The 12247-nt window shown below is 39.4% G+C and overlaps 1 protein-coding gene across 1 annotated transcript in view; it reads right to left on the reverse strand.

Annotated features, from left to right (window-relative positions):
* The window catches only part of LOC117447970 (uncharacterized), a 114013-nt gene that overhangs the window by 82517 nt on the left and 19249 nt on the right, over window positions 1-12247 (reverse strand). Inside the window, exon 6 of the mRNA XM_034085010.2 lies at window positions 7631-7743. Coding sequence (XP_033940901.1) covers window positions 7631-7743 — 113 coding nt within the window. The remainder of the gene's footprint in view (window positions 1-7630; window positions 7744-12247) is intronic.

The following is a 12247-nucleotide window of genomic DNA, read 5'->3' on the forward strand; positions in this document are numbered from 1 at the left end:
AGGAAAATAAATGATTTGTGATAGTTGATGGGATTAAAAACTGCAGGAAAGAAAGGATATGGTTAGAAGACAATAAACAGTGAATTTGAGACGATGGAACCGAAAACGTTAAAATGCCAATTTCCAGGTTTTAGGACTCCACCACCACCAATGTTGCTGAACCTTTAATCTAATATAAGTGTCACATTTTAAAATACCAGAGCACTTATTATATACAATGTAAAGATTATGTCATCAGGTTGAGTTACCCTGGTTATAAATTAAAATGGTTTTGTTTATTCCATCAAGCATTTTCCCTCACTGATTACTATACTCTGTCTAGCTAAACACACTTTGATGTTGAAGGCGTCTATTAAGAGGGTCTAAGGTCGCTTTGACAAGCATGTAACCTCAGCTGAACTCTAAAGAACTTAGAGTTCATTTTGTAAACCCTGTTTGTGTCTCAGTCACCTGTAACCCCTTGGACCAACCCAAAGGGTGCCAACGGGAGTTCTACAAGGAGAACACCTTCTCTAGTGTCCTAAAGTCCAAATTGTTTTATCCTTGAAACACCCTTCATCTCCTCTCTTGTTATCTGTTTGTTTGTGTGTGGCTGCTCCTGCTCTGAACCTTGGCCAATTTATTTTGCCCCTCCTTTTTTACCCTGACCTTGCTTGTTCCAACATGGACTATCGGCTCCATTTTCAAACCTCTTTTTCCCCTCAGTGCATGTTCTCATTTCTCTTTATCGGAGTTTTGGAAGAAGCATTCATTTTGAAAACATTTACATATTAGGTGTTGTTTTTGGTAATGGAATAAAAAATGCATGACAGAAAATCAATTGTGAGTCTCTTGTGTCAGGTCGATTTATATATCATAAACTGAAAGCAAAGAGAGTGGAAATGGCAAAGTCACACAAAAGTTTTGAACAGATTTAACATGTCTTGCCACACACACACACACACACACACACACACACACACACACACACACACACACACACACAGTTTTTTTATTTTTAATATATATTTCAGGCCTTTATTGAGAGATACAGTGTTGACATGGGGGGACAGCGGTTGGGACAATGCCTTTAAGTTACGTGAGCCAGACTCAAACTCAGTGGCTTACTCATAGGTCCACCAGCTCTAACCACTGAGCCATCCAGCGGCCCAAGAGAAGCTTGTTTTTGACCGTGTTTTTTCAGACGCAAACTATCATATCAAAGACAGAAAACACCATTTGCATATCAGCCAGCAGACCCAGAGTGGTAACAATCTTATTCATACATAATGCAAGAGTAGGCGTCTTCATGAAATAACAATGTCAAACAAATAAATAGTAGCACAAACAACTGTCATACAACAGCAATTATACATTGTCGAGATATCGTTGTCATAGAACATTTTAAAAACGTGCTGGGAAATCTGTTGTGATAAAACGATGGGAGGAGGCTCTGCCAGTCCTTTTATTCCAAAAAAATCGCAATGCGGGCAATGGCCCTAATTAACCAGCTTGAACAATCCATCTATACATGACACAGCACACAATTTACAAAGCCAAGACTGGCATATGCACAAGTTAATAATCATTATTAAGTTTAAATCTAGTATATATTAAATATCAAAGCAGAAATGGCTGATGGAGGTTATTTAGACGCACTGAAACAGAGAAATGCTGAGTCACTGCACTAAGGCTGGAGCAGCAGGCAGGCAGGAAGAAGGCAGTGCAGGTATCATGGGAGCCTGCTGAGGAGAACAGAACACTGGCATCTGCTACGACACCAGAGGACTCACGCATAAAAAGAAGATATACGAATGAGAAGAAAGGAGGAGTAAAGGTGAAAAGAGGACTGAATAAAAAGGAAAGATGGGGAGGAAAAGGGGAGTGGGGATTGGAAAACAAGAGGAAAACAATAGAAGGTCAGAAGGACACATGTACCTGTTCTCAGAGCTGCTCAGCCTGACTCAGCACAACCTGAAGTCAGTTTAACTGTGTCCTTTATTGCTGACTCAGCCTGCTATTGGACAGGCCCCAGAGACCCTACTGTCACAAATGAAACACTCCCCAACAATATCATTCGCTGGAGACCACCGGGCATCAGTAAGAACCATCACAACCTCCATGTGATGGAACACCTGATCAATGTCAAATGACAACTGCAATTATTTGCTTGTGTTGTGGTCAAATGGAAGAAAAGGCATTTTTCTGAAGTATGTTAGTGTGAGATATTGGACGAGTCACCACTGTAGGAACAGATAGTGCTCGCAGTATGAGAGCACTAGAGATAATATGCCCTGTGTAGAGCACATTACACAGAGGGTGATCACAGCAGCTCTCCGTGACAGCAGCTTTGTTGATGCTACAGCAAAGCCAAAATGGTTGGACTTCATGCCAATAATTCCATAATCATGTTATAATAAAGTAAAACATATGTTTTTTTTACCAGTTTGATATGCATTTCTTTACCACAGGTGCATTTGTTTTATTTCCCCCCCAAATAAAAGTGAATAGTGTTTTAAACTTGTGATAAATTATAATTAATTACAGATTATGTATGTGATTAACGAGATAACATTTTTAGTCAATTGACAGTGGCAGTCAGTAGGGGCTTGGGACTAGGGTTGCAAAAGTCCGGGAATTTTCAAAGATGGAAACTTTCCATGGAAATTAACGGGAATAAACTGGGAATTTTCTAAATTGAAGGTTGGCTCTTCATAGGGAACTTAAATATAGTTGGGGAAAGTATATTTTAGCATAATCTTGACTAAAACAAACGGATGCCATTCAAGTACAATTGAATATCCATGCCATAGCACACTGCATGGCTATTGAGACCACACAAAGGTTCGCATCAGGCTCACAAATGTGAGAGTGGAAAAACTGGTTGGCATCCGGGCAAACCTAAGGCTCTTTGAGCCCGACACAGAGCCATCCTCAACAAGGCTGGGCAGTGACACTGCAGAGGAAGACTCGGAGTGATGTTGATGAGGCCCAGGAAGAGCCCATTGGCTGAAAGGGTTTAGCCAAAATGCAGAGGATTGCTTGAAGGAATATTTGCATGTTTAATGGGACTTTTTGGAGGGAGAAGGGCTCTTTTCATTTAACATTTTGAATGGGACTTTGTGGGGATTTTTGGATGGGGGGTGCATTTTTGTTCATTTGTTAATGAGTGGGGTTGGGGGGGATGAGTAATATTTAACTCAACATTCCTGTTTTCGTTCTTCAATGAAACAAATAATTGTTCAATAACATAATTAAAACGTGTTCTGTTCTACTTTTGTGTTTAATTTTGATTGGAATATTTCCAAAATTCCCCAGCTTAACTTCCCATGGAAACTTTCTGGACATTTCTGTCCCTTTGCAACCCTAGCTTGGACTGTGAGCCGTAGGGTCGCCGGTTCAAGTCTCCGAAAAGACTTAAAGTATGGAGTGTGGACTGCTACTTGGAGAGGTCCCAGTTCCCTTCCTGGGCCCTGCCGTGTTGCCCTTGAGCAAGGCACCGGACAACCGCCCCCACCCCCCCACTTCCATTGCTCCCCGGGCGCTGTGCAATAGCATTTATTTAGTGGTAATGCTGTTAACAGCATTCCAACTAACTGTTATTCTACGCACGAAATTTGTATTATTATTATTCCGCCGTATTTTGGCCCTCTTCTTCTCCCGCATTGAACATCGCAAAATCTCCGTTCAAACATCAAAACGTTCAGCTCGGTCGGGAATCGATGGCTATTACTTTTCTCATTCATAACTTTCATAATTCCAGAGATACATCCCATAATACATCACATTTTTTACATTGAAGTCAATGGAGGAAATCTTCAGACTTCAACAAATCTTCATGCAACTTCAACTGCTAACTGTTCATTCATACTTTCACTCAGAAACCTCATTCCAACTTTAAAATGTTACAAATCTTTCTGACATTATTCGTGTAAAACAACTTTTAAATCTGATTCTTACTTTTAGAGATATTAACATTTGTTCAGACCTTGTTTTAGAGGTTTTCTTCACATTTTAACATTAACTAGAGTGCGTGATGTCACAGCTAGAGGTTAAGAAATCTTGAAATGTGCCTTCATATATTTTTTTAAAACTGCCATAATTCCCAAACCCTACATTCCTGGGACATAATTGTTCATGATAAACGTAGGAAAACATCTCGTAGCTTGAAAAATGACAAATAATTAATCAAAATGCCTCTTGAGGGCATGAAGTGACAAAAACGTTCAACATTCCTCCATTGAAGCCCATTGTAATTTCAGGCAGATATTTCCTCACGGTAGCAGCCGCACACCTTTAGTTAAACTGCCAAAAAGGCCACATTATTAACCCGAAACTACACAAAAATTACACTTCAGATACTCAAGTTCCTTGACATGCTTCACGTTTTGAAATTTCAGAGATATCTGTTACGGTTCTTCCACAAAACGTTCACATGTAAGAGGTTCATCTCATTCAGAACAATGGAAACCTGTGATCTCGACAGAGCTCGTTAGCTCAAATATAAACACCTGTGCAATGGAACACAATGATGTCATCACTCCAACTGACATGCAGCAGACTTCAACAGTCCAGCCGTGAAGACATCTACGGGACAGTTTTGAGATTTCTTCAAATGTCGTTGCCATGGCAACACAATGCTCGCCATGAAACAGGGTTTTCTCATAACTTCAGTGAAAATACTCCAAACAGCCCAAAACTTCACAGGTTTGGTAACGATGCAGCCATCAACGCATCTAAACGTATTATGGGGTGTCATCAAATGCCGTTGCCATGGTGACAGTTCATTCGCCATCAAGTTAGTTCAGAAATTTGCAGTTCAAATATTCTGCTGCTTTTCCAAGCCTTTTTACTTTCTTTTCTTCTCTCATCACACATTCAAGCCCCCTGTGTTCATGTATCATTTCAATCTAAATTCTTCACTTTCTTCTTACACATTTCATTTTAATCTAAATTCTTCACTTTCTTCTTACATATTACATTTCAGCATAGCAGTTTAGCGTCAGCTTTTCAGCATAAAGCATTCCCACTAGCAATTTCTTCAGGAATTGCATTCTCTAGTTTTCCATAGTATTTTTTCATTGCATTTGATATTGTGTGTTAGCAAAAGTAATAGTAAGTAATCAGATTACATTCATTTTATATTTTGATACTTGTTTTAGGTTAGGGATTATATTTTTTACAGATCACTAACCCAGTAAACCATACTCCAAAAAAGCCACTTGAACATGCATTTTGTGACAGAAGACGTCCTGAACTGCAGGTCCGCTGCAACTCTGACTACTTTTAAATCCAGGCTGAAGACTTTTCTTTTTGTCGCTGCTTTTAATTGAACTATTCACATCTTAAACTGCACTGTAACTTTTATCCATGTATTTTTTCTTTTTACGTTTATTTTATTAGCTTTTATTTTTAATGACTGATTTTAAATGCCATTTTCTTAATGTCTTTCGTTTTTTGTAAAGCACTTTGAATTGCCTTGTGTTGAAAAATGCTATATAAATAAACTTGCCTTGCCTTGAACTGGTGAGTGGAACACATGCCACATCATTTGTGACAACACCATGACAGTGCTGGTAGTCAGTCACAGAGATCTGTAAGTGTGTGAGAGACAGAAAAAAGAGGAACGTAAGACTGTCGGAGAGGCAGTGAAATGAATCAGCTCGTTTCCTCTGCTGCCCTGAGGGCTAGACAGTCTGACAGGCCAGCAAATAAGGATGACTCATCCTGACTCACACACAGCCACACACAGGTGGGAACACACACACAAACACAGGGTGATGGATCATCCCCACCATAAAACATGCTTTTGTGGCTTCCAAAAGCCCTGAAAGGAAAGCTCTCATGCTCCCTCTGCCTTTTTCGCAAATACTCTCCCACTTACAAAACTCAGTCTAACACACACACACACACACACACACACACACACACTGTTGTTTCTTTTCTTTCGTTCTGCATTGACAAACAGAGCCCTGCAGCCACCGTCCTCTGACTCATCCTCGTTACCATTCTGAGTCTGCCAAGATGCATGCACAAACGCAGGCATATGTGCACAGTTATAGCCACACACACACACACACACACACACACACACACACACACACACACAAATACTTTATTTGGTTCCACAAATTATATTACATAAGATAGGGAATCAAATATAATCGGGGGCTAAGAAGCACAGAACACTTAGGGGTACACATCTCCTTCTCCACACGGCTAAGCTGCCAATAATAGCTGAAACAGAGCAATATTTGGCAATTTGTTTGGCTTTTCTCTTTGACATTCCTGCAATTCTCAGACCAATCATGGTGCATTTATATACATGACCAAGACTTCCAAATATGAGTATGCTATATCAAGGGTTCATACACTTTTTCACCAATGATTTTCAATGACTTTTCCATGACCTTTACCTAATTTTCCATGACCAAAGAAATGACTCGGCGTACCACTGAAAATGGTTTATTTGAACATGGAACAGGAAAATAAGGTCTGCATATGAAACATGTTGTGCCTATCTAAAACAAATCCAATAGTAGGCTTACTAGCTTCTAGCTTCAAATCTCTCACCAGTCAGTTAAATGCCATTTTACATTTGATTACTATACAATACATTATTTATTATCATTATAGTATTATTATTTTGGCGATTAGATAAAATATAAATTATATTTGATGCAACTTTAGTTACATTTCCATGACTTTTCCAAAACGTTGGGAAAAATATTGTTTTCCAGAACTTTTCCAGGGCCTGGAATTAGCATTTTGAATTTCCATGACTTTTCCAGGTTTTCAATGACCGTAAGAACCCTGTATATCTACACTTGTACCCAAAGCTGGTTATCACATCGAGCAGTGGTTGGTATTTGATATACTTGCCCTGGAAAGCCTGGTCCATGTACAGTTCAAAGGCACAGCCTACTTCTAAGATTAGCACCTCCCTGTGGTTGGCGTTTGTAAAAATAACTTGCATAGTATACAGAGCACCACATTCATTATTTTCAGACGTTAGAGTACTAGGGCTAGGTTTTATAGGTTCAGCTTGTTCTCAGTGACCAGGGGCAGCCTTTCTAGCAATGGAAGTTGATTTATTTATATAACTAATGATTTTTTTTAAGAATACAAATTGCCCCAACATGTTTTACAATGTTTAGGTAATGATATTTCTGAACAGAATCAGATAACTTTTCCAGACTTCTTGTCAAGAAAACAGTCTAGGGTGAAGTATCAGCGTTTAAAATAGCAAAATATTGGGATACAAACAAAAGTCTTACATGAAAACACACAAAATGAACAATAGAAATGAAACAGTTATCAAATTGTCATCAGATGAAACTAAAGTAATGAGGTGAACAAGAGGTGATTGTTTCCTCCTTTTGTTCCAGTTTTCTCAGGAACAAGCTTGAGAGGTCTTCCCCAAGGACCAACCACCACCATACACTGACATTCAGACCGGAGAACCAAACTGTGAGTAACGATGTTGTAACAGGATCAGCATGTGTGCCGCCAAGGTTAAGTGATATAGCCTGAATGAGAGACTGGAGTTTGAGATACCAAGTGCTGAGTGCTCCCAAGTGCCTCTTTGCATTATTAGCTACTGCTTGAGAACAACTGCTTTGTGTGTGTAATGTGTGTGTATGTGTGGTACCTGCGTTGGGTCCATGGTGGCTCTCGTCCAACACCAGACTGTTGATACATTTCAGCTCCCAGTCCTGGACCTCAGTGTTCCACAGGGCAGGGACCAACACGGAGTACTGGGCTCTGCAGATGGAAGCAGAGTGTGGAAGAGTGAGTGTTGGAACATGGGAGGTCATTTATAAAACGGGTTTTTATTTCACAACCTAGACAAATTAAGAACTTAAATGCTAACTGGAACTGGATTTGGGCTACAAAAACAAAAGTGTTGTAGCATGAACATCCCTGATTTACATTGAATTAGCATAGAGTGGTGCAGTATGACATTCTTTTAGGCTGATTTTGAAGTTAGGATTGCAAGGGCTCCATAAAAAAAATCAAGGGGATTTTTCTATTCAATTTTGGGATATTGCAGGAAATAAGAAGATCTGTGGCAAACACACTGTTATGATACCAACACGTTTTGTTCAGCAGGATAATATCAGCATATTAACACCACTGTTACGATATTTGGAGCATAAATACAATCAATAAGGGAAAAGCTAACATTAGGCTATAAACACTACATCACGATCATATGTCACAATGGCTAAGCTAAAGGCAGCTAATGTTCGTTGTGATGATGTTTAGTTGTCTCTTAGTTGCTAGTTAGGAACTGCTGTTTTATGACACAGAGAAGCTCATTCACAAGTCAGGTATTTACTGACAGGTTTTATGACAGAATTAAACAGGAATCTCTCTAAAGCTTGTGTTAATCAAAAGATCTTATATCAGGCATTTAACCAACAATAGGTTCAAAAAATGGTTGACTTCAAGACGAGGGAACTGGAAGAGGTAAAATGCCAATTGGTTTCTGAGTTTTAGTACTCATTCCTGCACCACTCTATTATGAAGGGACACCTTAACGGTGGATCTCAGACGGAACAATTGTTATAGCAAAAGCTGAGTTCAATTGTTATATCAGCACTTGATAAATGTTCAAAGAGAGATTTAAAAAAATGTTTTAACTTATTTGTTAACCCCATTACTGTATTAATCAAAGTGTGGACATGCAGATGTCGTAAAATGGAACATTAATGTGAGGTGTGAAGGACTGAGGAAAAGAACACCGACCAGGGTATATGCAGTAATCCTGAAGTTAAATGTAATACCTTTTAAGACCTTTTTTAAGACCCTTTCCATACATTTTAAGACCTCATCGCCACTTCGAGTTTTAACCGGTTACATTGACGCAACATTTACTATACAGTATTGATTGTCCTTCCTCCTTATCTTCCAACCATTTGGACGCAAACTTGCATTTCCCCATAACGATGTTGTTTAACAACCGGCGTAAACGGAGCTTCGCACGCTATCAAGCAGTGAGCGTGCGATGTCCTGTTCAGATGACGTCAAATCCAACAGGATGCCATAAATAAACTACACAGAATCACACTACACACCTACGCAATGATTACTTTCAGGCAGACTGTAGAACACAACTTCTACAAACCTATTGAAAGCAAGCTAAAAAATGTAATACCTTGGAAAATGCCGTTTAAAAGGGAAATGGAAACACTTTTCAAACTGCTTTCCATGCGACAATATTCCCATCAGGAAATGTATTTATCTAGTCTGTTTCCAATGTAAACGATCGAGATACGTGCATTTATTTTTTTAAATACGCTCCTAATGACCTTGGGCGCTTCCATTGCTCCGGGACTTTCCCAGTGACGTCACTGAGTGGGTACGGCTTCCTGGGCCAAAGCTCAATAACAAACATGGCGTGCAATGCACCAGTAGTTTACATTAAAAGAAAATGGTCATCATCAGGAGCGTATTGCCCCAGGCTGCACAAATGGATTTTATACGAAGAAGGAAGAAGTACATTTCCATAGGCTGCCACTAAAGGATGAGAAGCTGCTCAAAGCATGGGTTATTTCCATGAAACGGTCCGATCCGCCGCTGGATCAGTACGCACGTGTGTGCAGCGAACACTTTACAAATGACGATTATGTCCACAAAATGAGGTTTGGTGAGTCTGGATGCCTGGTTCAATACAAAACATCGGATTTGAAGCCAGGATCTGTTCCCACAATATTCGATTTCTCATCGTATGCAGTCGGGAACACCGACCGTCCCAGCACGTCGGCCGCGCAAGACAATGACACCAGTGTCAACAAACGTGAAGTTCGAGCCACCAAACGAGCTGCTTCAGCTGCCGAGAGAGATTTTTCGAAATAAGGTCCCATGGAGCTCCCCCGGAAGGGGAGGGACTTCGCCACTCTATTGGAATAGATCACATATGTGAGCTTTACATCCCAATATATAATGATAAATGGCTGTAGACAGCAACAGATAGATTAATAGGGTGTGTGGAAGAATAATAATAAATGTTGTTTTAAAGTTTCCTGTCAGCTCGTTCCAAAAGATTCCAGCAGGCATTTCACAGATGATGATGGCATGCTACTGGTCAAAGTCTAAAATATGGTAAAGCTTTAAAGGCAACAGTTGGACAACTCCAGATGTCAACACCAAATTTACATCACATAGATTCTCAATGGTTAAGATAAGAATCCCATACCTTGTATACTTTAATACTCAAAGACAACTGAAGATGTATAGCTGTAATCCGTTTGATCATCTCAACTTAGAAACTTGGTTGAAGAAAGTTCTTGCCTTGAACCCGTTTGACCTAGTTTTAAGTTATGTGACAGCAAATCCATCTACCCCTGTTCAGTTGAGCCCTTAAGCCCTGAATGGCTATGAGCTCTATTGCAGCTGTTCTGTAGCCGGTCCTGACCTCTTTGTTCAAGTGGGTGTAGGTGAACACGCTAAAAGACACATCTGGCATATTCTTTCCTTATAGCAGGTTGGTAAGATAGGGCCATTTATAAAGTCATCGTTTTGGAAGGTGTAAAATGGAGTGCGACGATGCTAGCTACATTGCTATCTTCCGTTAGCCTTATTGACTTCACATTTTATTTGAAAGCAGGACCTAACAGAGAATCGCCCTCAACCTTAATTTCTTTTTATTTATATTTTATTTTGGTAAAAAGCTTACCCGTTTTGTTCCCGTTTCTAATGTGACACCTATAGTTCTACAGTACCTCAGATTTGTACAGACACTAGACAAAAAAATCAATGTATATAAATGTATGCGCACAAACAATAGACTGTTCAATTTGTAGCGTGGACGGAGCAGTTATTATGTTAGCTTAGCCTAGCCCCTTCATTCAGAAAACAAGCATTTTAAAAGTGTTTTGCTTGCAGTCATGCGGAAGACCTTACAAAGCATTACATTTGTCTTTTTTATAAATCTGTATTATTATTTTAGTTATCTGAGCATCCTTTTGATATATTTAATGCAATAAAAACACAGTATCAGTCACTTTTACAACATCAAGGGTGGTTATGTTGTAAGTATCTAGGTATCAAAATGGAGATAAGGGTTAAAGTAAAGAAAGTACACACAAATTATGCTGCGGTTCTTTGCTTTGTGTGTGGTAAAAAGGGCATCATTTACCTTACATGATGTTAAGGTTCCAACACTTAACTTCTTAACCCAATTTTTCAGTTTAAGGTTGCTTTGCCAAGAAAGACATGGGGTTGTATTTACGAAATGTAAAATGCATAACATGTCAAAAGTAGAAGGACCAAAAGCAAGACAGACCCACTGAGTGATCCTCATTTGGGAATGTTTGAGAAGGGAAAAACTAAAGCACAGACTTTATTGAAGCCAGCCTTGTCAATGTGAAGTAAACAAATGATGTGTGGACCCCTCCAGCTGACGAGGGTCTCAGTGTGTCAATGAGGATGAATGAATGAATGAAAAGAAGTATATAGAAGGAGAGAGCGGTAAAAAAAAGTAAATGAGAACATGGGGGAGCAGGCACGGCCCATGGAGGTTTATGGGAATTGACTAGTGCAAAGGAGGGGGGTAAACAAAAGAGAAGAGATAGGACTGGTGGAGGGCATTAGGAAAAACTGTGTGTATAGGGAGTGAGTGGGAGGAGGTATAAAGGAGGAGCGGGACTGGGAACAGGAGATATGGACACTGAAGGAGGGACAATGACACATAGGTGCTGAAAGAGAGGGAAATAGGTCAGTGGTGAGGGGGAGTGGATGTTGTACGGGAACTCATGAATAAATATGAACAGTGTTAGTTAAATACTCAGTGTATAGTTAAATTAAAATGTTGTTTTTATCTTCTTCCTTTTAGAATGTATAATAATAATGTTTACAGTGGCAAGACAAAGTTAATGAATCATTTAAAAATAAAAAGAATATGGTCTGATCTTCAGCCGAGTTAATCAGTCCAACACATGTTTATGACAACAGGCAGGTGCAGAGGATGAGAGGAAATGGGGCTCAAATGCAGAAAAGGGCACATTGGCGATATTTGTTATTCATTTTATAAAAATATGCCTGGAATGCCTATTTTTTTGTGACAGTGTTAAAGGAATATTGGAATGATTGCATTTAAGACAAATCCATGACTAATGTTGGTTCAAACACTGCTTCGTGACAGTTTTTTACAATTAAATGCAAAGAAATTAAGTGTATTTTAGTGAATTCTCCTCACATAATAACTATCTCAACTTTGACATAACCCTCTGGCTGACAGAAGCTCTGTGCTGCCGACAGATTA

Source organism: Pseudochaenichthys georgianus, chromosome 6 (genome assembly GCF_902827115.2).
Source record: "Pseudochaenichthys georgianus chromosome 6, fPseGeo1.2, whole genome shotgun sequence".
Lineage (NCBI taxonomy): Eukaryota > Metazoa > Chordata > Actinopteri > Perciformes > Channichthyidae > Pseudochaenichthys > Pseudochaenichthys georgianus.